Here is a 21769-nt window from a genome sequence, read left to right as displayed (position 1 = left end):
AAGGCTGAGTTTAAATGTAAAATCCTATATCTCCTCCAGATTCCAAGCCAGAGAATGATGGCATAGACGCAGCCAGCCTTTGGCCCCTAAACACCTCTCTTCTCATGCATCATTCCCCCATCTTATACTATGGGTAGTTCTGAGCTCCCCTTTTGTGGACATCTCAGCCCAGTGTTTTCTCTGCCTCTTGCAAACAGTTGTCTTGGCTGTCCCTTCTTTCCTCAGAAGGGTAAACTTGCAGAAGAGACCTACACAGGCCTAGGAAGGAATTTAGGACCTTGGGGCAGGGAATTCTGGGATCTTAGAAAACAGGAGTATGGTGTGTGTGTGGAGGCGCAGGGGCAGAGGAGTCAGTGTAGAAGTAAAACAGGCTCCAGGAGGTATATCCACTTGGCTCTGAGGGGAACAGCCCTGAGAAACACAGAGTAGTACTTTGCATAGTTAAACACTTCACTACCTGCATATCCTCCCATGACTGTTCCTTGGAGATTTTGAAACAAAATTATAGAAAAAGTACGTGTGTTGCTGGGTTCCCATGGGCCACAAAAGCCGGAATGGTTAAAGCTGTAATGTAGTTATGCTGCCCTGTGTGCAGAGTGATCCCAGCACATATCGCCAGGACACCTGGCCCAGCCCAATGAGCAGGACTAACAGCAATGATAGGGTGGAATATCCTTTGTATGGACCCAACTGACAGAAATCTTGGTCTTTTTAGCAGACTTAAGATTTTTAAGAAACTATTTGAAATTATATATACATAAGTACCCAAGATTTTGCCAAATGAAACACTGGTATTCCTTGCAAATACTATAAAATTGGAAAGTAAGCAGTTTTTATCCTCAGTTATGAAACCCTATGCCAATGCTAAATGTAAAATGCTTTTATGACTTTGGTTACCATTTAAAAGACATTTAAAGAAAATAATGCTATGGAACCTCTTACAACTTAAATTTCAAAACATTTCTTTTCACCATCCAAAATAGTTCTTACTACCTAACCCCCTTCCGATGAGTTCTATTAACTAAGGTTAATATAACAAAAATTATAGACCATTGCTCAGTTATATCTGATTTATAAAGTTCAGATTGTTACAAAGTCCAAATTCAGTATAGAGTATTGAAAAAATAACACTGGGGCTGGGCATGGTGGCACACGCCTGTAATTCCAGCAGCTCAGGAGGCTAAGGCAGCAGGATCATGAGTTCAAAGCCAGCCTCAGCAAAAGCCAGGCGCTAACCAACTCAGTGAGACTCTGTCTTTAAATAAAATACAAAATAGGACTGGGGATATGGCTCAGTGGTTGAATGCCCCTGAGTTCAATCCCCAGTACCCCCCAAAACAACAGAGTAATGGAACAGGAAATTCCAAATGTGAATATGAACAGTCTTTCTCCTTCTGTAAGGAAGGCTTTAAAGGGCCTCATTCTTTCATTAATTTCATAGAAGAGCAGAGAGAGTAGTAGTTGATTAGGCTAACATTTATATATTGATATTCATACAAATTCATCAGTGATTTTCAGTTGTGTGATCTCCATCATGCCAGCTGATTCTTCCATGGTATTTGCTTGCATCATAAATGCCTTGATCAGTACATAAACTGACTTTCAACTCCAGGTTCAGATTGAATTTATGTTGTCAACTACCTTAAGTCCAAGAGTAAGATACAGTTCCATTCTCCATTTTCTTTTTGTGCTTCCTTTTACCCCACTCAATTAGAGGTATTTCATTTTGAAATCATTATATTATGACTATTGAATGGAATTCTAGGGCTTTATAGCAATCGTATTGAAAGTTAGATTTTGAAGGCAATATGACTTAGTAGACCCACTCTTTTAGGATCTTTTGCAAACATGAGCATATTTAATCCTCAAATTAACCCTGTTTTATTTATAAGGAAATCTAAGGCTCAAAAAGTTTAACTTGTCAGGAGTCACATCACTCACATCATTGATAGTGGTAGAGTTGTAACCCAAACCTGGGTTAGGCTGGTCCACATCTTCTGTTGTTCTTCCCATGCAATACTCCACGCATGAATTGAAATTCCATGTTTCCCATTTAATATCTTTGCAACCTAGGGAAGTCATACTTACCTTTGCTTGAGTCTTAGTTTTCCCATAAACAGTCTAATCATAGGACCATTTCTTCACAGGGATATTGTGAGAATTACCTTAGTTAGGAAGGTGGGTAGATAGGAAGACAATGGGCCTATAGTAGGTATTTTATATTAGTTCCATTTTCTTTTGCTTTCCATAAATACATAAATATTGAAATTACACATGTCCTTGTATATATGTATCACTCAGGACTATATTCCATTGCTTTCCATTATGGATTAGATTTTTAAAAATTGAATCTGCACTGAAAATTCAAGTAATAATATGTGCAATTAGACCATTAGTATTTGGGCCCATGTCTTTGTAAGATGAACTTAGAAGGTAAAATAAATAGAACAGATAGCATAAAGCACATGCAGGCTGTAATAATACTTTATTGTAACAGAAAAATAGCCTGCAGTTTCTGAATGTTGAGTCAAATGATTCATGGAATTACAAAGAATCCAATAGCATTCTTTGGTATATAGCCAAAGTGATAATCAGAGGCAAACTAATTCAGTGCTTTGAAAAACACAACCAACAAAATAGAATGGGGAAATAAGTCAATTAGAAAAGAAAATGGCAACATTAGGAAGAAGCATAAACATAATTAGGTCTAACTAGGCAATCTTCGCTAGACTCAAATTAAATCTTAACTAGTAGGAATGAATGAAAAGTTTCATAAGTACTTATAAAACAGGGATTGTATTTACCTATATAAGTTAATAGGTAAATTAAGTCCCAAAGATACATGTTATTTCAACTAGAAGATAGAAACCACTTCAAAGAATTTTATACTCATCTGTTCCGTGCCTATGACAACTTAAAGATCTTCATTCCTAGAGCAAATGATTCATTGGCAGAAATTGGCAAAATGTATCCATATACACATATATACATATTTTCTTTCTACATAAGTGAATTTGGAGTTACTATTGCTGCCAACTCTGGTCTGCAGTCTGAGCCCAGAGTATCACTTTAATTTGAATCTGTGTAGATTGCTCCTAATGTGGCTTATATACTCAAATGAGTAGTATTTTTTGGATAAAGTTTTTCTTATCAATTATTTGGCCTATCAGGTACTAATGATGATTTCCAGGTCAGCAGGAATGCTTAGGGCAGAGGGGAAAAGTGTACTTTTGGATTCTGCTGCTTATGTGGCCTGTGGTCCCTTCCTTTGTCCAATCACATGACAACATGTTGGCATCTGTCTACCAGCCTTTGCCTAGCATGGATCCTCACAGAATCATCAGGGAGTGCTGGCACAAGAGAGCTTCCCCAGGTCTTTGTAGCTCCTCATGGAACAGCTGACGATACAAGCTGATCCTCATGAACTCTTGACAGGACCAGGATATATCCTATTCTCGTGGATAACTCTAATGTTAGAGTTGCTCATTAAACTTCATTTGGGTGTGGGTTTTAGGGTGTCCTGGTCTTTCTACCCCATAGCTTTTAGTTTCCTCAGTTTAATTTCAAATTCATTCTCCAGATTGGCTTCCTTGTGTAACATTAGCAACTTTCAGCTCTGTGATCCTGATAAACTTCTTAAATGTGGATATTATTTCAAAAATCCTACACATAGGAACTAATGCTATAAAAACTTTACAGATTAATAGCATGTTGTATATAAAATCTAAAGTCTGTAAATGAAAAAAGTGACAAATATATATCATAAAAAATTGATTGGTTGCTAAATACTACCATACCCTACTCCACCCTAGTGAAGAAGACAAAACAAAAAGAATTAAGAAAAAATTACTATGTTCTAAATAGCTTAATCTGGTTGGGTGTGTTTCTATCAGTACTAGGGAAAAAATTAATGTCATATGGTTTCACTCAAGCAAATGTGAGAATCTTTTAAAAATAACTTGGGTGTATGTGGTAAGCAGTAAAATGGGCCTCCAAAGATGTCTACATCTTAGTCTCTGGAACATGTAAATATGTTATATTGCAGATGGAACTGAGGTTGCTAATTGGCTGATCTGAAAATAGATTGCCCTGGATTAGCTGAATGGGCCCAATGAATAGGGTCCTTAAAAGTAAAAGAGATGGCAGAAGAATATGTGTAGAGTGATACAATATGTGAAAGGCTTGATATTGCTGTCTTTGGAGATGGGAAGGGGTGCAAACCAAGGAAATGAGGGCAACCTCTAGAAACTGGAAAAGGAAAAAAGAAAATTCTCCTCTAGAGCCTTCAGACCCTGCCATCATCATTGTTTTAGCCTAGTGAAGGCTCATTTTTGAGTTCTAATCTCCAAAATTATAAGATAATGAAGTTTGGTTTACTTTTATCCACTAATTGGTAAGTTTGTTGCAGCAGCAACAGGAAGCTCTTACAGTATGGAAGTGACATTGATTTGAATAAATACTGCTCAGTTATTACCTTCTAATTTCTTCCAGTGCAGTATTTTTTTCTTACTTCTTCCTCTCCTTGCCACACATCTCATTATCACTTGTGCATTGATGATCCAATCCTGAAAATCATATTTATGTGAAATTATATCCTTAAATCTTCACCTACCATCCAAATTAGAAAAAGCTTTCCTATCTGACAGGGAAGAAACATTCCCCGTGTGAATTATTAACACACAGTCTTTTACCCATCTCTTGTCTTTCACCCTTCCCTGCAATTTTGCATCATATACTTTTTCCCTCTTCCACTAATTTGCACAAATAAACACCAACCTCACTGGTACTCAGCAGGCCGAGGCAGGAGGATCAGAAGCTCAAGACCAGCTGAGCAATGTAGTAAGACCCTGTCTCAAATAAAAAAATAAAAAGGGATTGGTCCCCAGTACCCACCCCCAGAAAAAAAGCAGAAAAGGAAAAGAAAGAAACACCATCTCACTCTATTTTTGTTTATATGTGCAACATTCAGAGAATGAAGAAAGATTATTTATAAAAATGACTTGCATCTTTAAAAGATGACTCTTGATTCTTACCCCATGGCCTTCATCAGTTAGTGCCCCTGTGCACAAGATGTTCTTGCTTTTAAAGCCTCTGGTTCCACATCTTTATTGTGGCAAAAGCCCTTATACCTCTCTTAAAGGTAAAAGCTTTTCCCCTCGTGGCTCATGAGCTGGAGCTGGTCTTTTAGTCAGAGCTGCTGAAGCAGCTCCTCTTTAGGCCAGGAGTCAGCAAAGGCTCATAGCCCAAATTCAGCCCATCATCTGTTTTTTATAACAAAAATTTTATTAGAAGTAAGTCATGCTCATTCATTTACCCATTGTCTATGGTTTTTGCAATAGTGTGGCAGACTGACTGATAGTAGTAGTTCTTTTGGATCATAAACCTAAAACATTTACTGTCTGGTCCCTTAACAAAAATGTTTGGCAGCCTGTTTTTGCCACTAGTTTGGGGTTTTTGTTGTTGTTGTTGTTGTTTTTGCTTTTGTTTTGTTTTGTGGTAGCTTAATTAATATAGTGGTTTTACATTTGGACAGCTAATATCTTAATAGAAAGGGAGGGAGAGTTTGTATGTGTGCAATGGAGATAATGATTATTATCTGTCTACTTTTAAATCTATAATCTAAATGCACTAACAGGGATATTGTCTATAAGATGTAGCTTGTATATGAGATGTTCACCTGGTTGCCCAAGATGACTTGTCCTTAAGAGGAAAGTTAAGTAAGATGCAGTTCTTTTGATGTCCTTTCAGCGTACCAGGTCAGTAGGGTCAGATTGATCCCTGCACATCTGGTCTACAGGTGTTGATAGATGATGATAATTATTGTAATAACATGATCCTTTACTAAGTGACCACTAGTACTATGTGAAGTTTCAAACTTGTTTTTGTTGTTTTGTTTTGAGGGCTTTTGGGGGGAAAAAACAATGAGAGAACTTGTAACATAAGTATGGGTTATGATTACTCAAAGTCTGTTCTTCCTAGAGTAGGGTAAGCTCTTCCAGCAAGGAAGGTGTTCTTAAGGATGAGGTCTTAATTCTGATCTCTTTACTTCCACCCCCTCCTCTGGCCCCCATGGATCCTTCCTTCCTTGCTGTCTGAGCTCCCTAGCTTCGTGGCTTCCTTTGTGTTGTTTCATTGCCCAAGTGCTATAGTACCAGGCTCACCTTGCTTTGTGTCAAGTCAGCTAAAGCTGAGTCTAATGTACAGTGGTCTCTATAGTGCACCTGTATCCTCTGTCACCCTTGTAAGCCAGATTCCTGTCTGGTGCCTGTGCTCAGGGGCAAGTATTAGGCTTCAAAGTCCTGTGATGAATTGCTTCTCAGCTGCCTAGCCACAGCCAGGGTCACACTTGGAGACTCTCAGGGATCTGCCCATAGTTGCCCTGACTCTGCTGTCTAGTTGCCATCTTATACTTCATGGCCATCATTAGTCTCACCATGAATTTGTGGTTTGACAGACTGCCAGTGACTGCCTTGGCCATGCATTTACTTTGTCAGGAGGGTGTTCATTATTATGATCCCAGTTAGGACCCAAGTAAATTGTTCCTAGGATAGGAAACAATAGACATACTTCATTTATGATCCATTCTAGCTTTTACTTTAGAATATTGCCTACCTGTCTAGCTGAAAGAATTTTAATTCCTACATATATTGAATGCCATGTTTTCTATCTCCAAAGCACTTTTTAAAGTCCCTTAATTTATGTTCTTTCCTCTGTTTATGTATCCAGTATGTATCTCTCTTCCTCCTCATCCACTGCACCTTCTTTCCTATTTTCTTCCCTTTTTCCTACCCCTACAGCACTCCGCCCCCACTAAACTGGGAGTCAGACTATCTAATCTAAAATATAGCACCACCATATTCACTATCTGATGTTAGATAAATCAACTCATCATTTTCATTGCTTATAAGATGAAATCTAAACTTGCTACCTTGCTAAAAGTGTAAGGTTTTGATGAGGCTAAAATGAGGAAGTCAATGTGTTTATTTGGTAATTATTTAGCCTTTAATATGTATTAAGCACTATACTAGGTTCTGGAATACATTCACAAAGAGAACAAATAGGGTTTCCCCCTCCCCAGTGCACTGACATGTTGGGAAAACAAATAGTAGATGAGCAAACAAAGTATGTGTTGCGAATTCTTGCAAGTCCTTCAATGTATTTTTTGAAGGAAGTGAGCATGATGCAATGATTGAGAACAACAGAGAAGGCAATTTAGGAAAGCTTCTTCAAGAAAGTGATATGAAGAAAATGACACTTGAGGTCATAATATTTGAAAGAAAGCCTACAATACACTGAACCATGAATGTACATTTTATGTGGTAAGATGTCACATCAAAGAATAGTAGCTCCTTCCAATCCTTATGCAACAGGGGAAATTACAATGCAATAAGTTCCTTTCATTTCTGGAGCTGTAACTTCACAATAATCCCTGTACTTTCTTGTGAGCTTCCATTTTGTCATCCACATCTCTGACTATTTCCTCTCTCCTGTTTCTCATGTGTGCTAGCCTAATGTAGGTATTGTCATCTGTCTGTCTGCTCTCAGCGGTCCTCTTCATTATGCCCACTCAAGTCTTCCCTGCCACTGTTCATGCTTCTGCTGTTGTGACATGCTCTTAAATCGTTGATTTCCACTTCCAAGGCCTTGACTCATGTTTCAAAGTCTTTCCTGAAGTTTCCTAGACTGCCTTAGCTTTCTGCTCACCTATCTACACTTCATAATAGAAGTATCTTCTGATAGTCACCTCCATGAGGAATGAATATTTCCAAAGTAATCTGAATGGTATTTTCTGGCACAGTACCCAGCATATAGTGCTCTCAATAAATATTTATAGAAGAAATGAGCAAATGAATTAATTCTCTGAATATTACCCAGTCTATCTGTAGGATTATAGTTTTCCCCCTATAATTATATATGTGTGTATTTGTGTTTGTGTTTGTTTTTACTAAGTATTGAACCCAGGGGTACACAACCATGGAGCCATATCCCTAGCCCTTTTTCATATTTTATTTAAAGACAGGGTCTTACTGAGTTGCTAAGTGCCTCAGTAAGTTGCTAAGACGGGCTTTGAACTCATAATCCTCCTGCCTCAGCCTCGAGAGCCACTGGGATTATAGACATGCACTTCATGCCTGGTTATATATACAATATATAACATAATTTGTTATATTATTACAATATATATATGAAATATATAATATAATTTATTTCTCACATGTTGAATGCATATAAACACCTTTTTTCATATTAAGATATTAAAATATTTTTTCCACAGAATTTTAAAGTTCTAAATCTGTTCTCTCCATATGCTATAAGTGTAGAACTTTGTCATTAATCCCAGAGACAACTACAGGCATTGACAGCATTTCTGAGTTCTTTGTACCTTGTCCAGAGCATAGTGATAATCACCCAGGATTTAGAATATGGATATTATTTTACTAATGACAGTAGCAGTCACTGAGAATCTAGTTATTTTGGTTTTTATTTTCAGGATCATAAATAATCAAATTATTTAGATTAAATAGCAGTTATCTAAGGAAAATATTTGTATTAAGGAACTTCTTGTGTTTTCAGAGTTAAGGAGCAACTAAAACAACATTTCTTTTGAAAAAAAATGTACATATAAGTCTGGCCACTTTGTGTGATCCTTTTAGTCATTAATGACAACAATAATTTAGTCACAAGCAACTTTTAGAGCTCTTTCAACAAAAAATGAAATACAGGTTGAATATCCCAAAAAATTCAAAATTCAGAATACTCCAAAATCTGAAATATTTTGAGCACCACTACAAACAGAAAATGCCACCCAATGCAAGCTCATGTGATGGGTCACAGTCAACTCAGGGGCACTAAAAATATTGTATAAGATGACCTTTCTAGGCTATGTGTATAAGGTATGTATAAAACATAAATGGATTTTCTATTTAACACTTGGGTCCCATCTGCAAGATGTAACTAATTCAGCATTCAAAAATCCAAAATCTGAAACACTTCTGGTCCTAAGCATTTCAGATAAGGATGCTCAACCTGTATTCACTGTTTAATAAATACAAAGTTATGTTTAGAATCATCATTGCCAACTTCTTTCAAGAATTGGATGTGTTACCAACTATTTCATTTTAAATAAATAAAAATCTTACATTGTATTCAATTAGAAGTAACTTTATCTTTTATCTATGGGCAGTCTCTGTTTACAGTTCTAAAATATTTAAATAATACCAAAAATTGGATAAATAATCCTTTGGGGTTCTGTTATTAGATTATATTTTGTAATTCAAGAAGTCCTACATAATTTACACTGTGAATTTTATTTAGACAATCCAAAATAGTTCAGAACTTATGATTGTATATTTTTTGCCCAGTAGGATATAACTATAAAGTAATGGCAAAGACTTTCAAACAAACATACTGAGAGTTACTACCCAGGAGGCACCCCACTTCCCCTACAGAGAAGTCACCTAGGAAAGCTGCACCTTGTTCCAGCAAAGACACCATGGCCTATCAGTGGTATGGCATGCCTCTCTGTGAAACTGCCTTGGAAAGGCTGAGAAATCATAAAGAGCAGCATAACATATTATTTTAAATATCCTGAGTGGTAGCTAAGATGAATTTGATTTTGGTGAGAAGTCATCTTAGGACAAAATGCCGTGAATGCAATTTAGAGTCAGAGTTGGATATAGAATAATGAGATGGGCTTTCTTGAATAACAAGTGAACTAACTGTTGAAATGGATTGTCAGACAGAGGAGGTCCAGAGCCCTGGACCTTGAAATCAATGTGCAAGCTCCCAAGGTAGCTACTATGAAGAATAATACTTATTAGGTAGGAAAAATAAAATCAACGTGTGTATGTTTGCAAAATAAGATCAGTTTTATTACTTTATAGACATACCTTGTAGATGAAAAAAATACTCCTATCATGGAACTCTTTATAAGCAAACTTCTGAATGTAAGTAGAATTTCTGTCTCATCCTTTCTAAGCCTATTAATAAAGCTAAATTTCTAATAATGACTTACTATTTTTTTTAAAAAAGTAATGTTTACCATTTTTGAAAGTGGATGCTTTGCAGTTGCTCTTCGCCTTTTTCAGATTAGCTTTGTTACCTCTGCTATCAATGTTTTATCTAGTGTATCCCTATCTGAGACTCTCAATGTACTTTCTCACTGTAAAATTATCATCAAGCTATTGAGCCAAAGTAGAAAATAACATATATGCTGAAGGATATTAATTGTTCCATATTGCTGTGAACTCTTTAGTTTCCATTAGTAATGATCAGATGCCTTTCTTTTTTTTCAAAGTGGAACCCTGTTATCATGGTAAATAAGAACGTCAATTAAGACAGAAGTATCAAATTAAAATTTTTATAAAACTTAATAGTATCAACTTTGGGGCCCCTATTATTTTTTTTATTTTCTCTCATAAAAGCTTTAAAAAATACAGTTCAAACATGTTGCTCTAATGTAGAAATTCCAGGTAGACTCATTGGCCATGCATCAGAGGTGGAGCTGATATGTCCTGCTTGATTGGGACTTGTCCAAATTTATTCCACCACATTCCGTTTTCATCCAGGTCATCCAGACCCCCATTTATTCATCACTGAATTGAAATAATAAAACATAAGATGGAGCAAGGAAGGCAGAAAAAATTGTTATCCTTCTGCAAAGAGGCATATAAAAAGACAGCTAAATTGTGACATAATTTAAACTTCAAATTTGACAAGTTTGATTGGAAAATTATGTGACCTAAGTTGTTAGGAATCAAAATGGTCACCAGTTTATAGCTATAAAAAAGTCATAGAGTGGTGTTTTTACCACAGATTGATAGAATATTATTTTATTCTACCTAATAGTAACTATTGCCCAAATGACTATTGTTTTGCAGTTTGGTGATTTGAATGCTGTATCTCCTGGAAATCTGGATAAAGGTAAGAATTGAAAACAATGTACATTTTTAAGTAATTGTTTTTCTTGTAAAAAAAAACCCACAAAGAAGAAAGCATATATGTCTACTGCTCTCTGAAATTGTAGAAATAGCATACAAGTCCCAGATGAACATGACAAGTCATGTCTTTTGGAATCTTTCATTATTTCACCATTTCACTCCATCCTATGTCTTCATTATGTGAGGTATAATATATACATAAAATGGAATTTAAATGCAGTTTCAAACTTCTTTTTAAACATTCTTTGACTTATATTAATAACAAGTAATAGGAAATTATTTTTTACCATGGCCAGGATCCTAGATAAAAATTATAAATTTTGATCAGGCATTTTTATTCAAGGCCCATCAAGCAAGAAGAAATATTCCCTTGACCTATTCACCTTATTGGTTCAACTTTTCAGTGGTAAAAAAAAAAGACTCTGGTAGCAATGTGAAAACAAGCTCATTGTGGTACAGATGAAGAAGGTAACATACTCACATGTATACATTAGACTATATATCAGAGTATATTTTAATATCTTGGAGCTATTTTATAGCAACATTGCTACTCCAGGGTATACTATAGTGTGTGTGTGTGTGTGTGTGTGTGTGTATAATGTCATAGATTCCTGAATAATCTCATAATCAACAAAACCACTCATGAAAGAACAGGGAAAGCTTAGAGGGATTTTGGGTTAAGATAGAACACAAAAATCCTACCCAACTTTATAAGCCAAACAAAAACAAGAATAATTCTGATAAAAAACAGTACAGTACCATTTTTTAAAACATATACATTTTCTTATAAGCAAATACTACAGTAAAATATAGCTCTTTCTTTAAAAGTGAGTGGGTATCTTAAGTGTAGGGAATTGTTATGGTTATTGACTTCTGAAGACAAGAACAAAATGCACAAAGACTGGGGACAATGATACAATTAGAACTTTCAGGCCACAGGGGAAACTGAGGGAAGAGGATTCAAGGAGTCTGCAAAGAACTGCAACCTGATCTCTAGATCATGCTGTGCTAAGGTACTCAATGTTGAGCTTCTGTTTCTTGGGGGTGGAAAATATTAATATGGCTGAAGAACGTCACATATGAGTCAACATTATTGTCATGTGAAAGTCTTTCCTTTCAATTGTTTGTTTACCAATTGTGTATACTTTAATTCCCATTTTGGTAAAATACAAAATAGCAGAGCAGAAAATTTTCAGAAAAGTATAGCCAAAACATTTTTGCTACAAATACACCCACTTTGGGAATAACAAAGTAATCCTCAGAGAAATAAATTAATGACAAATCGCAGCTGGCCTTCTAATACAGTGCTGAATCAGTGTCTTCAGTAAACCCTAGTACACTTGATTTTTGTTTTTGTGTACCAAACTTTCATAACCTCAGGTGGGTTCTCAGGAAATGTCTTTGGGTCTGTATGAGAATAAGATGTCTATAGAATTGCATTGATTTATCCTTAGGAACTGGAAAAGGGGCTTGCTTTTGCAGATTCTTCATAGCCTGTTCAGAGGGCCATTTTATCTAGTAATGGACTTAAGTCAAACTGATTTGGAACACTTAAATTTGTTCAGCCTCTTATCTCACTGTCACTTCCACCCACAGCAAGGTAGATGTCAGGACTTTTCCTACCTGTTTGTAAATGACATTTTTTTCTTTTAAGTGCTGCCTCTTTTTTCATTTTGACAATTATTTATTTGTGGAGAGGAAGCTTAAAATTAGTGTGATACATCCTCAGCTTCTTGGCATGGTGAGACTGGTCCCATTCACCTCCAAGCTTGAGGCTTCCTGAACTACAGCCAAGTTGGCATATTCAAAGGCTAAGGAGGGCATGAAATCTTAAAAGAGTTTTTGTGGGCTTTATCTACAAAATGAGGATTTTCCCCCTGATATTATCATAAAAGTAATATTGACCCTGTATAAAAATTTCAAAATGTGCAGAGAGTTAGATTTGATCAGTACAAACTGATCATTCATGGGAGGGTCCCATTGAATCCCCCTAATATGTGCAATTAATAGATGTTAATATAAAAAAAAGAAAGAAAGAAACTAGAGAAAATGAAATTTAACAGTCACAACCTTGAGAGACTACCACCACTAAAAGTTTGTGATAATTAGTTTTTGGAAATTTGTGATCAAAACTTTAATAGCTTTAATAGCATCTTTGGTTCATGTTATCAACCGAATAAACAACAAAATAAACAGTATCTTATAAATGTTTCTGTTATGCCCACTCCATGAAACAAATGTCTGTCAAAGATCTCTCTCTCCCTGCAGTTGCCCAATCCTTTGAGTGTTCTTATGCTGACACACTTTAATGTAATCAAGTTTATTTCCAGAGGAAAAATGTTTAAAGAAGATAGGCCAAGAATACATCTTGGTTGAGTTAGCAGAGATTTCTATTGTGGTGTCCCCCCAAACGTGACTCAACATTGCTTAGAAAGAGTTCAACTTAACCTGATAAAGAGGTACTCAGTGAATGCAGTACACCATAGAATAGGATAGAACAGAGAACTGATTCTGATCATGCAAACCACTATAAGCAAACACCTATTAAGTTATGTTTTAGTTAAAAGTGAGGTATTTGATGTGATTATATGTATCCTTGTCCTTTTTTTCTGTAAACAATAAAACATGTTGGGTGAATAAAATATATTTGTAAGGCAGGGATATATTTCTTACTGTTTAACAATGATCTGATGAAGACATATTCTCTACAATCTTCTTAGGAGAATCTTCCACAGTCATAAAACTATGTGAGCATCATTTCTCTCTACTGTACTTTTGAATTTTAACAGTGCCTGCTGGAAAAATTAAATGATATTCCATTTTAACGATGCTTTAGTTAACATAAAATGTATTAAGATATGGGGGTAACAGTGACTATTTAACATTTAATTTCCAGAAATGAATACCAACTATTAACAGTATCAGTGTTGCCAGGAATGGGAACTCATTGTGCATTCTTTTAATCTGGCATTACTGTTCCACTCTTCATCTTTTTTCATAATAAAAATTGAAGATTTATTTAATACTGAGATCTACGGCTTCAGGGTGTATCAGAAAGTCTACACAGCAGCCCCTGCTTACACATGCAATAGTTACATTGTGAATCAACGTCATTCTCACCTACATTAATGCCTGCACACATGAAATTTATATTTAGTGTGAATTTTTAGAGGAAACTGAAAAAATTTTATCTTTTTTTTTTTAGTTAGTATTTTCAACTCAGTACATTTCCCCAAAGCCAGCAGGGTATACCTAATGATGGTATGAATCATATGCCCTTATTTGAAATATAGAAGCTTTATGAAAATCCAAAGGTCTTCTTAAAGGAGCTATTAAAGTTTTGATCACAAATTGCCAAAAACTAATTATCTGTGCTGTGTTTGAAAGAATTAGAGATGCCTTAATACAGCATTGATACAAGTAAAATCCCATGAAAGGAAAACCTACAAGCTTTGTCCTCTGAGAAAGGCTAAGAAGTTGCTGCCTTGATGTACTATATTCAAGTGTTTCTAAAGCACAGGTTGATCGCAGTTTTCCAATTTGTCTTCTGGTAGTAGTCTCGGTATTATTTGTTTGTGCAGATGAAGGCAGTGAAGTGGAAAGTGAAATGGATGAAGAACTGGATGACTCTTCAGAGCCTCAAGCCAAAAGAGAGAAAACAGAGCTGAGCCAGGCGTTCCCAGTGGGCTGCATGCAGCCTGTTCTCGAGAGCAGTGTGCAACCAAGCCTCCTGAATCCAATCCACAGTGAGCACATCGTCACAAGTACTCAGACTATCAGGCAGTGCAGCGCCACAGGAAACACCTACACTGCAGTCTAAAGAATATTAAAGTGTATTTTTCCAGCTTACATTAACCCTGTTGATATTGGGCTTAAGTTGAAAATTTAATAAGCCTGAAGGTCGACTGTTGTCAAATTCTCTCTGTGCTGAACATTACCTTTTTGGAGTTGTGAAATGGAATGGGTGTATGTATTTTGCCAGGTCTTTTTTTTTTTTTTTTTAACCAAATTATTTGTCTCTTAATAATAAGAGTTTTTTTTCTCTTAGTTTCAGATGTCAAGAAGGATTTTTACAACACTTAATGTCAATGTTTTTGTTTTCTTATAATTAAAAAGTAATTTACATTTTTTGTAGCTTAAATATTTTATTGTTGATTGTTAGTCTTGGTGTATGATTTCATGTGTAAGTTTTTTAATTAGATGCACTTCTGTGAAATATCAAAAGAAATGAATTTCTTTGATTTACACTGGAGGCATGCCCATTTGGCAGCAGATGCATCAAATTTGCTTTTGAAAGGTGCTTTTTATTGGACAGAACCATAAGACACTATTTTGATAACATTTTGGAGTACAGAAAGAGAATACAGAGCATTTTTATTATAGTGCTAGAGGGTTGGGAAGGTCATCTATTTTTCTCTGAAGAAAAATTGAGCTGTGCATTTATCAGTTCAGAGTAAATGACAGAATTGCAAGAGATTATGCTAATATGTACATAATTTATGTACATAATTATTAGACCATATTAACAATGCAAGTTTCCATGAGACATTGAATTTTAACCATTATTTGCACCCCAGTCCTCTGTTTAAAGACTACTGATTCTGTATTTGGGGCCACTACATAAGTGTGTTCTGCTGTTAAGTGGGGCTGTGATAGTTAGATACTGACGCTGATAAAATGACTTGACTTTTTTTTTTTTAAGTGTACATGCTACTTATGCTGAGCTGGACATACAGGAAACCATTCCATTTGGATGACTTTCTTTTATTCCAGGTCTTTTTTCTAATAGTAGTTCAATATGCTGCTATTATAAAAGAAAATTTATAGAATGCAAGGAATGTAGCAACCTGCATATCGTTATTTCCTTCAAAAATACTTCCTGGTTTCTAAAGTATGTGGATTTAAATTTTAAACAGAACCTGAAGGCAGTGTAACTGGCACACCTCACCGTTACTTATCCCCAATTCTGTAGGATTTGGATAGGTGGCTGGATGGATCATTGCCATTGAAGAATGTACATCAGGGATCATCGTACCTCGGCTATTACATGGTGCCTTAAAACAGAACTGAAGCTAAGGTTTAGTAAGGTTTATTTTGTTCATGTGAATAACTCTTCAATCCATTTGACAAAGTGTGCCTGTCATTTTCAGATTCCTGAAGTAAGGACAGGTTACATGTTCTTCAAAGGAAATTTAGAGAAAATGAAGCAAAACAAAAAGACAAAAATCAGTTTCCCTCTGAGTGACCGTGAACCTATTTTTTATTCTTAGAGTTGACTATTACTTGATTACAGATCAGATTGCTTAAGGGTATGGAATCGCAGGCTAGTTTTAATACCAACTTGTTACATAAAATCATATGTTTCTGACCATTCTTACTTAGTTACAATTCTAGAAAGTTACAAAATAAGCAGGTACTTATTGAAGTGCATCTTTTCAGTCTAAATGTTTGTCCGTGTGTCTAGGTGTCTGTGTGTTCACATGCACACGAGTGCCCATGGGGCAGGAGTCTGCTACAAAGTCAGAAGGTGAGTTCCTAGAGAGCATGCACCCATCCCCATTTTAATTTTCATGAAAAGCCAAGGTTCTTTTAAGCACTCAAATTATTACCAGCAACAGAAAAGGCACATCCTTTCATTTTAAATAGTTACAAAATACTAATCAGCAAACACTGATAAATAACTAATTAAATAAAGCCAAAAGAAAAAGGAAAGCACAAAATTATTTAAAGATTACAAATGAAAACTATATTGTATTGGGGAGAGGGGGGGTTGGGAAGAAGAGGGTGAGCCAATCTATAAAGTTAAACATACCAAATGGCTTCTCAGGTAACATACAGTGTATTTGAGCTGTTGTTGCTTGATTGCCTCAGACTATTTTAAGTTCAACTGTGTTTCTTAAGCAAATTTTCAATGTTTTCAATATAATTTTTTAAATTGATTCAAATTTTGTATTTTACAACATAATTATATATTTGAAAGTCTTCACTAGCACCCTAGCATCACCTTCATCTAAACATCATTCAAATGATCATCCCCCTTTTTCCTCCCCAAAAGGCAATGAATATGCATCTTACACACACACTTGAACAAACACACACACACACACACATACACACATGTAGTAGAAAAAAGAAGTCATAAGTTTCTAAAAACTATATATCTCTTTTATTGTGTATTAGGATATTTACACATAAAATTAAAATCAAAAAAGGAAAAAACACTCTTCATTTTGGCTCTCCTTTCTGAGTTTTTTCAGTTTCCTGTCCTTACCCACTATCCCCTGAATGGTATTACATTTGTATTGGACCAAATGTATTTACTGGTTTCATCTTGTTTATTGAATGACTTTAAATGTATTTATTATCATTGTTCTTTTAATTTAATGTTGGATATATTTGTATCACTAGAGGATTCTGATAATAATGGACAAATTTAGATTCATGAGACTTGGGGGATTGGGGACCCTCCAGGATTCAACATTTCTTCCAATTGTTCATGGTTTGTTCTAAATTAGAGCAGATTAGAAATTGATAAATATCACTGTATTTGAAATTGACTCAATAAAAATGTTCTGATCTCCTTTAGGAATACTTAGAAATATTAATCCTTCATAGATTGTTGTGATCAATACACAAAAGACACCTACCTATGGTTCACTCTACTTCCAGTTATTTGTAGTCCACAGTACAACATGCTTAATTTTCATTAATGTTGAATTTAAAATGTTTTAGAAAATTAAAACTATAATTTATATATTAGAGCCAATTGGAGCAATCACATTTGTTGTAATTATTGAAATTGTTATTTTCATTCATTGGAACTGTGACTTTTCTAAATAATATAAGCCACTAATACCCTCATAATAAATTTATTAACAAGTGATGCAAGTACACATTCTAAGGACTTATTGGTGTTTCTTGGCATTGTAATCATACATAAGTCATGAGATATATGACTTATATATAAGCCATGTGTTATACTTTCAAAGAGGAAGACTATAAGGAAGGTATATTAGTTACTTTGAAGTCTTGGAAAAGATATTTCCATATGACAGGATTGAGTATCATGGCTATAGTGTGATCTTGACATACACTTTGAGGATTACACCAAAGGATTTGCATTTATAAAACCAGTGAACAATAGGATGGAATGGGTGAACCATTGGAACATAGGGCCCAATTCTCAGTTTTTTCTTCGAGTTTGCTGATCACTTTTCAGGATTTTCATCCAAACTATGTTTGGACTGACTGTATAAGTCTTACTGCCTTTTCAGAAACCTGCTTTCCTTTTTGTGCTTTTTCTTGTACTGTATAGCACGGTTCATGCACCTCTCTTTAGATGGTGTACTTTAAAAACAAAAGTAAAATTTCAAAAATGGTTTTCTGCATACCTAAAATTAGTAGTGTGCAACATTGACTGCCTTTGATTTGTAGTAGACAAGTGAAAAGGAACACATTCTTGTAGAATGCTATAAGTCATTCAGGAATGAATATGGTTTCAGTGCCATAATCATGGACCTTTTTACATGAATACCCTGTCTAGAAATACTAAATGCATTTTCAAATTTTAAAAAAAATCATTCAGATAATATATTTGAGATGTCTAAAATAATGCTGTGCTTGAAACATTAGTGTAAGAGAAAAAAAAAGTTTGTCACTGTGATGTTGGTCCTCCCTGTGTGGACACAAGTAGAAAGTTAAAAACTTGGCAAGTCACCTTTGTGTTCAATATGAGGCAGTGGTTATATATAATAAATTGACTTTGTTATAACCTCTCCCCTTCCCCAAATTCTTTGGAGAAATAACAACTATCTAAAAGTTGAAGTCAAAGCTTTTGTGATCTGTATGAATGTACCAGAACATGGGGGAGGAGGATCAGCATGCAGTGCTCTTGAAAATGGGGCTTGTCACTAGATCAGAGCAGCCTCCATGTGTATGGTTAGAACAAATCAATTTAATGGAATCCTAGTATTTCTGCAAGTTTGGTGATTTTTAAAAACTGGAATAGAAGCATTAATTCAGTGCTTAGTTCTAGTATTAGAAAACCCCTTTGATGTATTGCCTTGTATTAACCCTTTGAGCATTGTAAGATATACAATGGGGGACAAAAGCCTTTCAGATCATTTATTTAGACTTAGACCGGTAAAATATACTCTATATCCAAATGTCTAATTATGCTGTTTTTTTAAAAGGGGGGGTAGGAAGAGAAAGTGTTTCCATGCTGAAACACTTGCATTTTATATACAACTCCTAATTTTCCTTCAAGAGGGCTTGATATATTTATTCCCAAATATTCACTGCCATCTAAGTAAGTGTACTGTTTACAGAAAAAGAAATCAACTTTTCTAGCATCACATCATGACGCTCTAGAAAAGGAGGGCAAATACATGGGCCTGTGTAGACCTATGTCATAACTGATTTCTGCACATTGAAGGTACCTAGATTGCCTTTAAAAGGTATGATAAAGAAAGGGTTACATTTCTTCTTTTTTCCCAAAAGATCTCATTTATTTAGCTTTAGAAAATACAAGTGTAAGTGAAGCCTTAGGAAGAAATGAGTTCAAGTGAATATACAAACTCTGAACTCTCTGGGGGCAGTCAGGCTATTTGGATTTGCATCACTCATAAAATATTGTTTGGGAATTCATACAGGGCATAATTTTATCCATGCTCCAAAACTTTAATACTTTGTCAGAAAAAAAAAACAAACATGTAGAGATAGAATGGAGAGCAAAGCACTTAATTTTAAGCTCATCTGTCAAAAGACTCTATGACTACTGCTTCTGATATCTAAGTATCAGTCTGCTTACATCATTACTGATTGGTTCAAGGGAATCTCTTTGTGCACTTGCTCCCCTTTGTCCCCAGCGTGATCAAACACGAGAGCAGTGTTGTCTGCAGATGTGCTTGCGCGGCCCTAGCTGGGCGCAAGTAAGAGTGTAACCTATTCTGATGTCTGGTGAAAAGACATCCATAGCATAGTGCAAGTATGCCGTAAACGTTGCTTTTTAGGCAGTTTAGGAAGTTACACCATGCAAATTACTCGTGTGTTAACATGCAATACTCAAAGGGTTTTAATTTAACTCTCTTCTTTTGAATTCTTCATGATGATTTACTGTAAATGCTTCTCAGTTTGCATGCCTTGATCATTGCTGCTAGTGATTTTATGTGCCAGTAGACCTGAGTTTAGTTTACCAATTTTACTTAATTAAATAGTAAAAGCCACTTACAAAGTGACTGCCTAGGATATGTTTTTCCTTTTGTTTAAAGTAATTGGTAATGATGTCCTTTTTTTTAATGTGATTTGTCTCTTTTATTTGGTTCTGATATTTAACTCTTTTTTCCCTCTTTCCTTTGTTTTTAAAATAAATTATACTGTTGGGATTGGAAGCCCTGAGTAATGAAATATTTGGTAAGAATTGTCTATGTAGCTCAATAATGAGGGCAACAAATCTTTGTTAGAAGAATTTTGATTCTAAGAGGAAAGAAAAAATAAAAAACTCTCATTGACTGCTGATAACCAAGTAAATTTTTCCTTCAATTGATTAGTAGTTCTGAACAAATGATTGCCTTGTTTAAACCTGCTAAACACAATTTTAAATGACCCAATAAAGGAGGTATTGAATTTTATTCGTTTAAAAAGCATCTTTTGTACCAAAGCAAATTTTTTTCTCTATTCATCTCCATCATCAATTTGGACCTATGGTGGTGACCAATGTGTTGGTTACAGAAACTTTAAGTGAGTGCCTTGAGAAAACTTGGAAATTTGTGCCTGAGGTGGTAAACTTTTAATTAGGTTAATTGTAGTGCTTACCAATCAGTAATTCTACTATCACTCAGGGCTTTCGTACCTTCTAGGTAAAACTTCTTTCATTGTGTTTTTTTAAGATACTGTATTTTTTTTTAAGTGCCATCATTTAAATTTCACTTAGTAAGTGGCAGATTCCATTATTCAGTCCCACAAGCACAGAAACATAGTAACACTAGGATATATTTGAACATTTATTTTACAATCGACTGAATATATTATGTAAATGAGGTAAGCAACTTTTGTAGAGATTGTATGTGTGAGATAATGTAATGTTCTTTTCCAGTTTTTGGACTACAGTTGAATAAACTTTTTAATTATTTAAAAACATCTTTACCGAATAACATGTGATGGTTTTTTGTATAATGTATTTGATTTTGTAAATACGTATTTCCTGATGTGATTTTTGTGAGAAATGCTAAATCTTTTAGTATATCATGTCCTCTCAAAATTGGCAGGAGCTAAATAATAGTTTGTGGGCAATTTGTATTGTGTACTGTACAATAACTGGGGAACTTTTATAATTATAAAAATATATATTAACTTTTAGTGTGTTGTTTAAACAAATGACTGGAACATACTAAAGATATTAGTAGGATTTTTCTGAATATTTCAGACTTGAACTCAGGCTAGCTTTCTTGTGTTTTTCAAAACGAAATGGTGTCTTGTCTTTTAAAATCAATAAATTTGTTTCCTTGTTACAAACCCATTTGAAATGGCTTGATTCTTTTTCCCCCTCAATCATTGCCAGGAAACTTCTGCTACACTATCTCATCTGAAGGGTAGGATCTATGTCATTCATTAGCTCAGAAACAAAATTAAGTTGTTTTCCTTTTTTGTGTCAAATGAAATTGGCAATATTTACACATGAACAGCATAAAAAGTAAAAACAAAATTATAAGCCCAGCAGGGTATAAATCTTACCCTCAAAGAGGATTAGTGACTGAGTGCTGTTTAATTTCAGAAGCTGTCAGCATCTCCATTGTAGTTCCAGATTTTTGGATGTTCATAATTTGTTTGTT

The 21769-nt window shown here is 35.1% G+C and overlaps 1 protein-coding gene across 2 annotated transcripts in view; it reads left to right on the top strand.

Moving 5' to 3' along the window:
• The window catches only part of Rfx3 (regulatory factor X3), a 301278-nt gene extending 279826 nt beyond the window's left edge, over positions 1 to 21452 (top strand). Inside the window, exons 12-14 of one of the 2 annotated variants that reach the window (XM_071600604.1) lie at positions 9885 to 9947; positions 10881 to 10923; positions 14522 to 21452. In XM_071600604.1, the coding sequence (XP_071456705.1) occupies positions 9885 to 9947; positions 10881 to 10923; positions 14522 to 14760 (345 nt within the window). In that variant the 3' untranslated portion in view covers positions 14761 to 21452. The remainder of the gene's footprint in view (positions 1 to 9884; positions 9948 to 10880; positions 10924 to 14521) is intronic. The other variant, XM_071600605.1, reaches the window with a different exon arrangement.
• The last annotated feature ends 317 nt before the right edge of the window (positions 21453 to 21769 follow it).

The sequence above is a fragment of the Marmota flaviventris genome, chromosome 13 (genome assembly GCF_047511675.1).
Source record: "Marmota flaviventris isolate mMarFla1 chromosome 13, mMarFla1.hap1, whole genome shotgun sequence".
In the NCBI taxonomy this organism is placed as follows: Eukaryota; Metazoa; Chordata; class Mammalia; order Rodentia; family Sciuridae; genus Marmota; species Marmota flaviventris.
Note: the sequence above shows the minus strand (reverse complement) of the source record. Positions and strands in the feature narration are given on the sequence as shown.